Source organism: Serinus canaria, chromosome 5 (assembly GCF_022539315.1).
Source record: "Serinus canaria isolate serCan28SL12 chromosome 5, serCan2020, whole genome shotgun sequence".
Lineage (NCBI taxonomy): Eukaryota > Metazoa > Chordata > Aves > Passeriformes > Fringillidae > Serinus > Serinus canaria.
The window spans coordinates 38309669-38325104 of NC_066319.1; the positions used below are offsets into that span (position 1 = coordinate 38309669).

General features: G+C 38.8%; 1 protein-coding gene across 8 annotated transcripts in view; it reads left to right on the forward strand.

Moving 5' to 3' along the window:
• MIPOL1 (mirror-image polydactyly 1) overlaps positions 1–15436 on the forward strand; it is a 182934-nt gene that overhangs the window by 153974 nt on the left and 13524 nt on the right. For all 8 annotated transcript variants that reach the window (XM_050975880.1, XM_050975875.1, XM_050975878.1 and 5 more), the window contains one exon: positions 6991–7221. In XM_050975880.1, coding sequence (XP_050831837.1) covers positions 6991–7221 — 231 coding nt within the window. The remainder of the gene's footprint in view (positions 1–6990; positions 7222–15436) is intronic.

Genomic DNA, 15436 nt, shown 5'->3' on the forward strand with positions numbered 1-15436 from the left:
TAGAAGCAAGATAAAGTTTCTTTCAAGAGTTCTTTAGCATATCAGATTGATAAGAGTCAAAACACCTTTACTGCCATTAAATATTTACCAAGACTTGGCTTTTGGAAGAGGGGCAGTTCAGTGCAGTGTGTTTGGCTCCATGCAATGCTATTGATTAGCTATCAGAAGGACATAGTTAATGGGTAACTGGAGGTATTACAGAGCTCTCCACATTCTTGTCAAGTCTTTTCTCTGAAGATGACCTAAAATAAAGTCAGTTACAACTGGCGTTCACCTGAGACAGATTGCACAAGTTCGCCTACGGTATGAACAAAAGGTTCACAAGGATCAGTTGACCAGGTCTTAGGCAATCCTTTCTAGTAGTTGTCATCACTGCTGGACTTTAGAACTGCACGTGTTTACATTTAATTAGAAAGAACACACAGTTTACATCACACAGTAGCTATCGGCATCGAATCAGAATTGATTTCCGCTCTTTCTCAAATGGCTATTTCTTTCCGACTAATTAAAAAAAGGCACATAACAAAATGACTCATATAAATTTTAAAGCAAAGTAAACACTATTCCCTGGAGACAAAAATAAAAGTCAACAGCACATAGTCATTACACTGAGCTTGTTTTCAGGTGATTCTGATGCCTGCATTATGATACGCATCAGTGCCATCAGATTTCTTTTATATAGATTTATAAATGGCATGCCTCTTTGCACTGAGTGGACACTTCATTGACTGTTTCAGTTTTCAGGGTCAAGATTCTTATTTATTTCAGCTGGATTGTTGCAATTTATCTGAGTTGATTCACTAATATTCCTAATTTTGCCAAAGGATTTTATTAATTTGAAATAAAATTGTCTGTGTGTAGGTAACTCATGTGAAATGGAAGCCAGATGCCATTATCTTTACCAATGAGAAGCTGCAAAGGAAACTAAAGGCCCAAGCCATATTAACCTTAACTTCATGCATAATTTCTAACAAAGAAATCTCCATTAGATTTTATTAGCTCTGCAGGCAAATCTAAATTCAAACTATGGTGACAGGCATCATCAGTTAAGGCTTCTGGCAGAAATGTCTGGCTCTCGAGTGCCCCCATTCTTTGTCGTCGGGGAAGATTTCCGTGGTTGGCGTTTTGGAGAGTAAATGTTCACGCCAGCAGTGCTGTCAAGCCAGTGGGAACTGAAGGGGTTGCTGAAGGTCTAGACTGGGTTGATGGATATGTGGGGACTGTAGGAGCTGATCCTGAAATGCCTTGTCAGAAGGCTTGATGTTCCTTTGTGCCCTGTTTTTTTTGTGAGTGACAGCGCTCAGGATGAACCTCTTGGCAAGGATCATCAGAAAAAGACAAAAAGTAATACATTGTGTTTTAAATTACAAAGCAGTACATTGTTTTCTACCAGTTTTTGTTGGTATGCCAGCAGTTGTTATTTTAGTGCACCTCCAAGTGTTACTGCTTTTTTAATTCAGTTTAGATTTGAGGAGAATGGTGCACTGTTCTTTAAATGGTTGTCAGAAATGTTGTTGAAAACATAGTCTCAGTATAAAAAATAAATCGCTATGACCTTTAGGACAAGATCCTCTGTGTCTCTTCCACCACGTTCATGTTTCTGCAAACCCCTGACATCGGCAGTTTCCCTGCTGGCCCCAGGCCAGAGCTGCTGGCTCCACACCACCCACGTACACACCCCTTCAGTGATCCATGTCAACCCAGCGGCCTCCAGCAGCCAGCAGAGAGGCACAGGTGCTGCCAGTTCGGTCTGGGCACAGGGAAGGTGGCCGTGCCTCTTGTCTGTGAGCCGGCTCTGCCCCTCCTCTTTGCCTGCTGCCCACAGCCAAGCCAGGGGCTGCTCTGCCTCTGCTAAATGCTTGCACTTCCTAGGGACAGCACACAGGAGGTTGTGATGCACATTAAAACATGGAGTCACTGGCACCATCTTAGATGTCCATTATATTCACATACTGAGGTCACTCTTGGTGCCAGCTCTGTCTTCGATTAATAGATAAGGTTCCCTCTCTATTTGCAGTGTTACCTAAATAATCTATTACTGTAGGGAATAACTACAGTATTACAAATACTAAGTTAAAGTTATTTTGTTAACTAAAGCCATTGGCAAATATTTAAGAATGGCCAAAGCATATGAATTGACAATAAAGAACAGATACAAGATAGCAAAACTCTTACTTCTAGCATCTAGTGGGATAAGGTGAACACCTTCTATTTTTTTTCTAATTTTGGGTTAATTTTACTTAGAAGCAAGCCTTCATGGTGCACCCAGTAAATGCTTAGGCTAAAATATGCTAATACAGCCAATTCTCTGTCAAAACATGACAGGAACATTTTATGGAAAGCTTGATTCTAGGAATAACATAATTTGGGAAGGAAAACTAAAGAGTATTTGCAATATTTTGCTGTATTGCAGTCCTCTACTTCATGGAAGACATTTGAGAGCCTGTGAATATGTGTTTTGCAATTAGCACAGATACATTGTAGAACCCTGATGATGTGTAACTAATGCTAACATGTAGCAAGTAATAGTATTAAAGCATAAAACCTACACTAGTCTCTTCTGTGAACTCATGTGCACTATATCTCTGTGCGAGAAAAAAAGCTAAATTGCAGTCTTGCACTCTCTAATTAGAGATAGCAGAGACCCCAGCCCCAGGTGCATGATGGACCCAGGGAATTCAGGAGGATTTCTCAGCTACAAGCTAGCTCCTTAGCTGTGTGTCTGTGTCACAGCTGCGATACACGGAGCATCACCATACAATTTCAGAAGGCTTTAAGCATTTACCCATACAGAGTACATACATACCACTTCAGAAGAGTGCAAGCATCCGCCCTTCTTGTTCTTTAGCCCAACCTTTTACACCTCTGATGTTCATGCATTGCACCTGTGTGCCCTCTGTTCCCTTTGGTGGTTGGTCAGTGCCCCTGGGCACTCCATGGCTCATTGCTGTCAGTGCTGCTCACCTGCTTCTCACAGCTGTACCCACTGGGGATGAGGCTCAGCCACAGTCCTACTCCTGGTTACCACAGGTCTGTACTCTAGCTGAAGGGAACAGCACTATAACTGCAAACACCTCAAAAATACTTCCTTCTCTACTCATCAGTCCCATGCATGTTTTGCTCAGTTTCAACCAAACACTGCTAATCCAGAAACTATTTTTGTGGAGGTCCTAGACCGTTTGATGGCATGGTGACTGTGAGGAATGGTAGGTAATGCTGAATGTCATGTGCATGTCACTCACATGAGGCTGTCTTATCTGAGCAGTTTGCCCAGGCACTGCATAAAGTGAACAGAAGGCATTTGATTACTGTTCAACTCTCTAAATGAAGAGTTTGTAATGGAGGCATGATTTCCAATTATGTCTTGTTTGAGAGCATATCTTGGTAGTCATTCAGCTTCAAGAAAGGCTCAGATTATTAACTCCATGTCCTACTCCCTCACCCAGGCTGATTGCAGGGAAATGGGACAGGTACTTCAGTGGTCCTGGACAATAAAAATGAAACTGAAAGGAATATGTTTCCTGGTTGGCATGACCAGAAGACCATGTGGATTTAGTTTTGTCCTAAATTCTGATTGTGCTGCATCTAACTTAGCTCTTTCAACAGTGATGAGTCTCTTGACATTAGTGAAGCTAATCACTAATCACTATCTTTGCTAAGAGCACTTTGCAAAGATAGTATTGTGGTTGCTCTTACTTAAAGATAAGAAGACTGAGGCCCAAGCAGGAAAAATGTGTTTGCTAGTGGCCTTTAATTGATATTTGTTGAAACATAGAAATTCTAAGATGAGTAGTAGCCAGTTCAAGCTTTCACTGTAGCTAATGAACCTATGTTTGAATCATGGAGTGTCCAGGCTCTTAGGACCCTGGTACAGGTTGCAGATTTCTCTAGATCATTTCAGGACTGAAGGCTGAATCTCAAGGTGCTGCTCACTGTTGTTCCATACTCACATGTAATTGAGTCTGGACAGTATGGACATGCATGATCAGCACCAATCTGTCAACACAGTGTCCTGTGAAATCCTGAAGCTGTATGCCCAACCACCACAGAGAAGAAAATCAACTGTGGCCTCTGTTCAACAGGTGGTTAATGTTGCCTGAGCTCCAGACTAAGAATGCATGGGTACATGACACTGTGATGTACTGTGACAGTGCAAAGAGCATACTCTGCATTATCTGCAATGAGCACTCCCTTTGTAACATGGTCCATGGCCTGCGTGCCAGAGTCTGCATTTGGCTGCTGCCTTCAGATAAATTAGTGAGAGATGGTTTGTTGTACTGGGAAGAAAACACAGTCCTCTTACCTTGTGTAAATGCAGGCAAAGGAAGACTAGTAAAATATTTGTCTATGGTAGGGCAATGTCATCTACCAGTCTACCACCTGTCAGGCCCCTGACTCACATGTAGTGCAAACTTGACTATTAAATATCCTCCACTTCATAGCAAAATTTCAAAGTCCTTTTAGGGCTTATGGGCTTTTTTTGATACCCTCTTATTGCAGTGTTTCCTAAGAGCACCTCTGAGGCAGTATTTCCAAGGTATCGATGCTGCCTGGCCCTTGAGTGCACTCAGCAGCCTGAGGGGACGCTCTTCAAAGCCATCCTAAATGCAGGGTGAGGTCTGAGAGGTCTCCAGGACCTGTGAGAAACATTTGTGGTGGAAACCAAGGTCAGAGCTACATGCCTTTGGAACATTGGATATGTTTATCACTGGGGTGGAGGCAGAGGGAGGGAACGGGTAGGGAATGTTTGGTTTTTTGCCGGGTTTTTTTTTTTAAACCTTCCTTTAGGTGGAAGGTTTTGCTGTGTTGTTCAGTTATTGCTTCAGGTGGAAAATCATTTCCCACCTAGCAGCAAAAGTATGCCTGGCAGGGTGAGAAGTGTTTTAGGAGCAGCACTTCATAGAGTTGATTTTCAGCCAAAGTCAAGTCCCTCTGGGAGCAGTTACAACTGCTGATATTTCTTTGCAGGGTTGAAGCTACTCTGACGTTGGTGACTGAGAAATCCTCTTGCTCTCTACAGGAGCTGAATAAGTGATACCAACTCATGTCACTTTTTCTTCTGCCTAGACCCAGTTAAGGCAGGTCCCTGAAGCTCTCAGACCCAAGCTGGAGCAGGAAAGAGGCCATGTTGCCTAGTAAAGCAAAAGGCTTATTAACAAGAACATGTGAATTACTGAAATCCAGGCACTATTTAAATACTTCTGTGACACATTCTTCAGGCCTAGAACTCTCATTTATTTTTTTTAATATAGCATGAAGAAATAATCTTCAGGTGAATGAAAGAATTTCAAATCAGTAAATTTCAGAAGGGATTAAATAAAAGTATTTTACTAAGACACAAATTGATGGAAGTCTGGAAATTATATGCTTTTGAAAAAAAAATGTTAAAAGATCTGTTAATCACAGTGACATTGTCTGGAGGAATCACACTGGTTACAAAGTGTATACATCAGAATCTATTGGTCACTCAGATGCCATCATTATGAGTTAAGACATGTAGTATTATATTGCAATTGTAGTAGTATATATGTTCTTCATGGCCAGTCTTTGAAAAGGAGCCCAGTTGTAGACACAGAGAGCCTGTATTTTAGGATCTAAATGAATTATTTTATTTTTCATATATTCTGGGAAAAAACTCTGAGCTGGGGTGAACAAGGTAGAATATTTAGTCTATCCTCCAGTTTTTGTAGTTTGTTTTTTTTAATCAGGGACCCATATATTCACTGAACAGTTTAACTTCTCATCTGTCTTTTTTTTTCTTTTAATCTTGTGCCAGGTGTTTAAGAAGTGGGCAGCAGTGGTATTTCAGTACCCTGCTTTCGACATTATTTGCATACCTTTTTGTTTTTCCATGGTGATCAATGCTCAACTGTAGTGGAACCTCAGTCAGTAAATTTTATGTGCAACTGCTAGAGTAATTTTTTTTTTTTAATTAGTCCATTCTAGGAATTTTAATGTCCCTTTATGAATATTTATATTTTCAATATGTCTTGATTTAATTGAGAAGATTTTTCACATTGTTTTCAGATAATCACAGGTAGTATGCACAATGATATATCAACATGCAGACCTTTTAGCTTCTCTATTTCTCTTAGTTCATCCACATTTTGTTTGTCCATGTGTATTATATTTTAGTTTATGTATGGTTTTTCTTCATGGGCTGTTGGAACACTCAGTGCTTTCCATGCAAACACCTTAATAAACTGCAGAGAAAGGAAATATCCTATTGCATACTAGCAGGTGTCATGTAGACTGTCTTGAACACTTCAATCAGTGTGTATGGCTACTAGAAATCCACGCTGAAATAATATTTGATTTGTCCAGAACTTTCTGGCACACAAATACAAAGCATTTAGTACTGGTTTGTGCATTGAAAGAGTGTTGGGTTTGTGCCCTTTGATTTGGAATCTCTATGAACTTACCTCAAAATCCTGGGTAAAACTGAGTGGAGACCTTTAGAATTGATTAGCATGTGCTAATCAATATTACTAAGTAATCCTGCTGATTTACTGGTTTTAATTTTTGAACTGTAGTGGTTTTATTCCTTTCATTTTATTGAAAAGTCTTCTTTTGCAAATAAATCCCCTGTAGCTGGTGGTTCTGCTTGCTAAAACAGAGTCCTGTGTACCACAAGTTATTAACACATCAGTAACTTATACTGATTAATTCAACTTCATGTAAATCACAATAAAAACTTTTTGCTGCAGCTCAGAGGTGATCAAAAAGATGCTACAGCTGAAAAATACTTCCTCTTGAGTTTCTGCTGAATTTTTATTTTACTTTCTCAAATTTTTATTGTTGTTACATACTTCTAGGAGAGCATTGCAGAAAAGGTTTGTTCTTTTTGTTCTCTGTCACTTCTGAAGTATAACTTGTTCTGCTACTAGTGCATGTGAGTCCATATATACAACAATATTGAAAGTATTAATTAATTCTTTCAGCTCAACCTTAGACTGAAATTTAATAACATATATTATTTGGTTTTCCCAGGTTATACAAGTCCATGTCTGAAGGAATGAGTCTGAAGAACCAGCCTAACTGTGCTTTCAGTACTTCTGAAGGTGGACTGGAGGGAAGGGAGGATGTTGTGACCCTAACCCATGGCCAGATTGAAGAGCTGGCAGCTCAGCTGCAGCAAACTCGATCAGAGCAAAAGGACACCAAGCTGAAGCTCCAGAAAGCCCTGGAAGATTCACAGGAGGCCAATGAAAAAGTTCAAAAGTAAGTCACTTTCCTTCCAACAAAAATTGCAGTTGTAATCCACAGGAAGATTTTTTTCTGGTATTTTGCCTGTAACTGAAAGTGTGGCAGAACTCAGAAAAGGTCCTTTAAAATGATTCTTCCTTTGTCAGCTCATTTCCTACTCAGTGTGAAGCTGATCATTTTAACAGTTTTGTGCTATTAGGCAAGTCAGGGTACCTCTCATTACTGTTAAGGAAATTGCTTCCTACATGTGCAAGACACAGAGAAGGTCTTTCCATCTCCTATGAATGGTTTTCACTGTTCTTTTACCCTGTGGCAATCCTATGGCTACAGAGTATTTGCCTTGATAATTGCATGGTAGAATATTGCAGTTCTCAGTTTTGGTCTGTTACACACCTGGCAGGTTTCATGCCAGGTAAATGCTTATGGGGTTATTTAGGGATGGCTTCAAAATCTCACAGAAAGCCACAGGAAGACTCTGAGTTGGTGAACAGAGATTATATTCTCTTTCCTATAATGACTTTCCCTGCTAGAAGGTTACTGAACTCCAAAACCTGAAGTTCATCTAGGTAGAAGTACTTATTGTCATGCTTGTTATTAGTACTGCCTCTTGACAGTCTGGCACTTCTCATCTCTGCATTACATTCATCAACTGCTAAATTCTCCTCTCTCACCCTTCCAAGGTGGTCGATGTTGAGTTGATGCAAATTGTCCGGTCTGTTCATATATATGTCTTCAACTTTAATGTCTACAGCATATTTACAGAGCAGCCAGAAATTGGCTTATAATATATTGCAATATAATATAATATATTGCAAGGACTTAACAAAAGCTTTTCTTTTTTAAAAAAAGACATGCTGAGTTCTTCTATTTAAATTTTTTATTTACATAACTACATAAAATATAATGATGGTATTTATATATTGAAATGCATTTTTTTAGTCTTCTCTTTAAACCCTCCAGTGATTGTTAGATAATCACTCTAGTCTTTATTCTGAGCACTTAGACATATTTGAAACGTTGAGAGGTGTGCGCTTGATAAAAATAAACCTATTAAAAAAATTAAGTTATGGTAAAGAGAATATTGGTAGAAGGTTTTTAACTGTTTTTAGTTGTTACATCTAAATGTTTAATAATATAGCTATTTAAGCAGAGGTTGAGTTTTTACTGGCTTTTTTTTTTTCTAAAGTGAAACAATCTTGTTTAATCCCGTGTACCCAGGGTGGCTAAAATAGAAGTGCAGCTACAAACTGAATTAAAGTAGTGGTGATGCACCGCTGTAGTGAAGAGAATTTACCTAATTTAACATGCTCAACTACTTGGGAAAATTTTGGTCAGGTTAGTTTTCATTATTGTTAAGATCAGACGACTGAGCCTATAGCAAAATCAAACAATTGGCTGGAGTCTTTTGATGACAATGGCATGCCCTTTTTACCACGAAACTGTGGAAATGCTCTGCGCGTCTTCCCAGCACCCGGAGTCATCCACCCCCATCTTATAATTCAACCTGCAAACAGATTAAGCAGCTGAGTTTGTGGAAAGTGTGTTTACTTTGAGCTAAGAACCCTTGTGTGACACTATAGAGATTCCTCTGACACCTCTGGGAGAGCTACACAGACAGTTCGTACTCATCAGCAGGGAAACCGGGCTGAGAATTCCCAATTTCTTTGTCACCTCAACTGCTTCATACAAACCAGTGTTTGGCAATTAGGCAGCAACTCATTTGTTAGCTTAGAATTTTATTTAGAAGATGTAGGATATTCTACATTTCAAAAAAGGACTGACAATTTATAAACCTGTCAACAGAAAGGCTTTTTGGTATAAATTACAGTAGTATTAATTATTAGCACCACCTTAAGAGGATGCTTAATGTAGTTTAAAATGTGTCACTAAAATTCATAAAGACCTTTATAAAATAATCTGTTTTCTTGACTTTTTAAAACGCTCAACTGAAATTGAATTCTGACATATGAAGGAAGTAGTTTTGTCAGCTGCATAAAGTAGTTTCTCCATATTATTCAGTAAAATAGAAACAGTTAAAAATCAGAATAGTGAGATAATTATGACCTTCATTAAGAAAGAACATTACTATAATTAAGAATGTTGAGAAAAGATGTACTTTGTATCTTCATACAATGTAGTTTACTAGTTTTACACTGCCTTTGCTAATCTGTTCTCTGGCAACACTGAAGAATTTTTTAATATTCTTAAAAACTTCAGTGTTTGCATTCAGCATGATATACAGAGCTTAAAAGAGTTGTAATTCTCCCCAGCATTTGCATCATGTCAGCCATTTGTGTACCCACCAGCAGTTGTTGCTTTCTAGATGTGAGACCTGAGTCAGAATAGTGGTCCTGTGCTTTCCATCAGGACAAAAAGCATCTAAAAATGTCTTGATCCTATCCCACACAAAACAGCAGGGGGTTGTGAACCAGAAGGGGGATGCTTTGGCATCTACATATAGTCAAGTTGGGTGTAGTAAACATCTGTTTATACTGAAGTAGGGTGAACATCTCGCATTGGCTAGCTGCAGTATGAGATATAAAATGAGACTAGAGAGACTCTGCTCTTGCCTGTGAAGATGATTCACCATCCTAACAGGGCTGCTCCTGTAAAACAAGAAACATTGATGCTCAGAGGGTGGCCCCACAGATTTAGCTGCATTTGCTTGAATCTCTCTTGATTTTGAGACACTGTCAAGACACACTTAGACTTTTAAGAGAGCGCTATAGTTTATAAAGCAAATACACATTCTAACTGTGGTCTATGTAAATAAATTCACTTATGTACACACAAAACAATACATATTTATTCAATATACTATTATGATCTGCACAGTAATATTTTTAATCAATACTCTGGAATGGCTAAACCTATAAGTTTCTATATTTAAATAATGTTTCTATTTTGTGGTTACAAAGAATTAGGACAGGAGCACAAAATTCACCAGGAATGTTGGTATAGTACTACAGCCCCCTGCAAGTTTGTCCTGCTTGAGAAGCCAGGAGCCAGCTGGTGCAGTCCCAGCAGGGAAATGGAGCTGACCTGGAGAAGGTGGCTGGGAGAGCCTGTGAATTAATTAATACCTCTGCCAACAGAGGAAGCGAGGCATGTTAAAAATGTCCTTCTGCTGGAACCTCTGGGATTGTGGAATGGCTGCTGATGTCAGTGAGATCAGTGCAGGTTATAATGTAATACGAAATCAATATTAGCCAATTATCAGTAAAGGTTGAGGCCTCTTTTGATGTTTTTCCAGGAAATGTTCTATTTTTCTGCAACAGCTTTGCAGCTGGAGTGAATTTTAATGCAATTTGTCTTTTGGGGGCTTCTATTTTTTCTCATAATTTAATGATTCTAGCTCAGTAAAGTGCAGCTCTGCATGTGAGCCCAGCTACACTTGCATAGTCGTGTAGCTGTGTGAAGTGGCAAAGGAGGGTGAGTGGGTAGAATTTCTATGTAATCCTCTGAAAATAAACACAAATCCACAAAGTAACTGCAGTACTAAAATATACAGGTATGAAAATTAGCATAAATTGTGAGAAGGATCCTGCTTGTGTACTTTGTTAAGGTAGTTCTGACTATGAATAAAGCTAATATAAAAGTGACATAAACTAGAAGTTGTTGCTTCATTTGTCCTTATCTGTTTATTAGAGACCTTTTCAATTTTCTTTTTCTTACTTTTAAAGAGGAAGGTGGGAGAATTCAGCTTTGCATAAAAATTTTTAGCTGATTGAATACATAAGAAAACTAAGTGGTCTTCTGAATTAAATTCAATCCTTAATAACATTTGCTTTAACCCTAAGGTCTGGGGTTTTTTTTGACCACCTAAATTTCAGTGTGACTGGAACACATCCTTTATTTGTTTAGTCCTGAATTTCCCTCCAGCCTTTTTGAAAATGCTTTCTCTGCTTTTGTACTTGTTCATTTATTTTCTTAGCTGATGCTGATATATAAGTTTATCTATGAAACAACAAAAACAATTACCAACAGTTGGCATGGATGAAAACAATGCAAAAAATGTAGAGAAAAAAGAAGCAAACATTTATTAAGTAGTTAGTGTCCCCCTCTTCTGCAAGTAAAACTAATCTGCCTTCTGAGTGCGGGAGCTGTGCGTATTTCACATCAGTGTCCAACACGTTCTTCAGTGCTGGCTGGAGGGTCTAATCTTTCCCAGAATGATCAGAGCAGTGCAGTTGAAGAACAAGGATGAATATTTGAATAATCACACCACAATGTGAGGTGACCCTCCGACAGGGGACTGACCAGATACACATATGGATTTTGGGAAGAAGCTCTGATGCTCTTTTTTAACACAGCTGTGAGAAGAATGTGGCTAAGACCCAGTAGTCTTTCTGGAGTATAGCTGGCAAAGGAAACCATGAGGAGAAGAGAATTTAACACATGGGTGTAAGGGAGTTCACTTCATTGATGCGATCTGAGGGGAATGTCTAATGACTGGAAGAATCAAACTTGGCAATGAAAACACAAAGCTCTTTTCATCAATTCAAACGCTGACTCTAAAGCTGCAGATGGTTACCTCCAGCCTTGCCTATTCAGTGTGGGGTTGTATAAAATGGCACTTTGGTGAATACTAATAGATCAAAACAAAGATTTAATAACATAAAGATGGGGTGTTCATTTTTAAATGAGGATACAGGTCAGTGTCTCAGAAAAGAGTGAAATAAGTATCTTTATGTATGGGTCTAAAGTCTCTGGAGATTTTTCACTGCAAACATATCTTTAGTGTGCAGATTGTATTCAGTGCGGGGCTATGCAGGGAACAGGCTAAAAGTGAGATTTCAGAATTATTATACTAATTGAGCCTCTTTGCAACGTGCAAATGTTGTAAACCAGTTATCTCCTTTTAAAATCATACCTACATATATTTAGCTGGAGTATACACTGTAGCTTGTATGCGTTGAGCTACTTGTTGTAGGAAAGAATGGAGCTAGTTAATTAGAAATTGCAGGCAGAAGCACTTCACAAAAGAAACAAGTTGTACATTCACTGGGACTTAAAGCTGTTTGTTTTGGAGGAACCACCAAGTCTTAGAGAACTCAGCCGGCTTTATTTTAAATTTGAGAGAGCTATTTCTTTCATTTTCTTCTTTCAAAACAATAAATATGATTTAATCTCTTCCTTTATTAAGATGTTATATTTAGAGGATGAGACTTCTCTATTAAAACTAAACCACTTTTTTGTTGTTTTTTTTACTTACAAAATTGTACTCTGGTGCATGTCAGATCAAAACATTAAATACTGGAGGCTAGGAGTACAGTTTCATAGATACAAATAGTTTCACTGATTTGTGTCAGTAAATAATTTAGCACATGTCAAAAGTGATTTTTCTTTTAATGATAACTACTGAGCTGCCTGCTGCTGTGAAATTCTGCTGAGTTTGAATAGTTGGTAATCTTTTCATATCATATGGGGAATAATTTAACTGGTGCTGCGTTTTGAAATGTAAAGTAAGTCCGGGTGTCTTGTTGAAGAATGTAGATACAGAGCTAGTTTCTTAGTTACAGCAAATTGACTTTGCTCTGTCACAATAAGTTGCATTCATTTGTCCCAGTTAAGGGTATGACCTGTAGTTTACTGAGAAACAGATGCTGGTGGGTAGATTCAAAAGACAAGTGAGTGAGGGCAAGGTGCTAAGAATCTCATACTTGCTATAGCAATCCACAGAAGTCAATGGATATCAGAGTTTGTATGGAAGGAAATGGAAAGCAAAGGAAGATGACTTTTGTTGTCAGTTTAAGATACCAATGCAAATTAGCAAAGGTTCTGGTTTTCAGAATTGGGTCAAAACTTATTAAATGGGATTCAAAATGGAAAAAACTCCTTGATGAGGACTGATGTGTTGCCTGCCTCGTACAATGATTAAAAGCAGATTAAAAGCTCCATGGGGCCCATAAGAGATACACAATCTCCACAGGCAGGGTTTTATGGTGTTTAGGAAACCCACACTAGCCAGATGGAAGATTCCCAGACACGCAAAACTACCACATACTCTGAAGAATTCTGCAGAGCTGATGCAAATTTTTTTGGCACACCAGGCATGAATAGGAACATGAGAAAGTTCAAAACACGAAATCTAGTAACCATCACTCATATCACACGCAAAATTATTAGCAATAATAGCAATTAGAGGCTGTGTGAATGTACCAGATTTAGGAGCAATAGGCTGGAGTAGTCTGCTTTAGTCAGTGAGGATATAAGACTAATTGAAATGTGTGGAAAAAGCCATGCTTGATCTAACTGAAAGCAGTACCTAGCAAGGTCAGGATTTTTTTAAATACTTGGAATTCTGCACTAACACCAGTGATTCCTCTCAGAAAAATTCCCTTCAGACTGCACTAATAGGTGAATGGTGAAATGATGAATTAATCAGTCTGGTAGAGATACCTGTTTGTTGTAATAAAAAAAAAAAATTGAGTAAGCCAATGAGGTTATGTGCAGCCTCAGAGAAATTCAACATATAGACAGAAATCAATTTTCTCGGTCTGAAGGAAAAAAAATATTGAACTAATATTCAAATCTAAGGTGAGCTGGACAAATTCAGTCATCATTGGCATATTCTCTGGACTGCTGTCGTTACACATTTCTGTATCACTAGGCAGGTCGTTTTTCCCTTGGTAAGGCTAACATATTATTCATACTGTAGAAAAGGAAATATGTAACTTTTAGAAAGCTGGAATGAAGTGTATTTTCCTTATTGGATTATATTATTTTTATTGAATTACACCAGTTTTTTAATTGGGCACCTCATGTTGCAATCCAGCTAAAAATTTGCAGGCTGTGACGGAGGGAGTGCCTAATAACTCAGTACCACTAATACTGTTAACTTCTCTTCCCAAAGAATCACTTTGGATAGAAGGACTTGGATAAACATAAGCAGAAAACTTCTAACTGAAAAAAAATGTTAAACAATTGACTTTTTGTCTTTTCTGCCTGGTTTTCCTGGAGACCAAAATGGAGAAGCACATGCTGAGACAGAGTGAGGCATGCTGGTTCAGAGATCCATGAAGAGCAGTGTGACCTCAGACATTTCTTTCAAAAGTGTCCTTGGCATCTGCCCCCATCCCACCGTTCATTTTCTAAGTAGTTGTTTGGGAGAAGGGATTCTCCTCCAGGGTGTAAAAGAGTGGATCTCATTTTTCTCCTCCATCTGTGGAGATTCAGATGTCCTGCTCCTCAGAGAGGCATTTTAGCCACACAGGTCTGGTCTGGATGCTCCCTGTTCCTTGCTTCGAAGCAGTGCCATGTAGCAGAAAATAATGGATGCTGCATGGATCAGAGAGGGGCAAATAGTCTACTCACCTCCAAGAAACAAGACCTGTTTCTGACAGGTACCTTTAGGGCTTTTTCTCAGTTTTATCCAATATCCCTTGAACATAAATACCTTGAAATAATCCCTTGAAAATAAAGCCATTTTCCAGGTGGGCACCCTTGATCACCTCCCAGAGAATCACACCTTCAGGTCTAATAGCATTTCATATGTTTCCTTTGTAGAAATTCACAGCTTCAGAAAGAAAACACAGAAGTGTCTTCCACCCTGGGATGTACTGCTCCCCTGAGAAGTGGCAGATGTGGGTTAAAACCAGGTTTTCCTTAGCTTGGCTGAATGCTTTAACTGAAAGTATTATTTTTTTATGCTTGTCTTGAAAAGGAGAACTGGTAGCACTGCTGTTGTCTTTATCACCTTCAAAGAAACTTGTGGCCTTAGTTTTAGAGAAGGTAGCTTGAGGACTTCTGAACAGCCTGGAGCAAGCCACTCAAAGTTAGGGACTGCCCTTAACAGAGCAGGTTGTGGTATCACTACTGAGAGCCTCATACAATTGTAATGAGTGATATTGCCAGAGCAGATTACAGGATATCCTTCTCCTGGGTATTTTGGGTCTCATAAATTATAGTGAGGCCTGTAGCATCTGACAGTTTATGATCAGTGCCAGTTTTATGCTCAGTGGTGCACTTAACAGAATGAAGACAAAAAATCCCAGTCAAAGGACAGGTATGCCTTTTGTGCATTCCTTGCACAGCCAAGATATCCATTGGCTGCAGGGAGTTTCACATGGATGAAGAATGAAAAACTGCACATACAGTCAAAGTCAAGTATTTATTTTCTTTTTGTAGCTATGGTTTACTTTTACTTAACCTCTGTACATTGTGGATTGCAGTGCAGATATTGTTTTGTTAAAGTATGGGTAGTTACAATATAAACACAAATATTTAT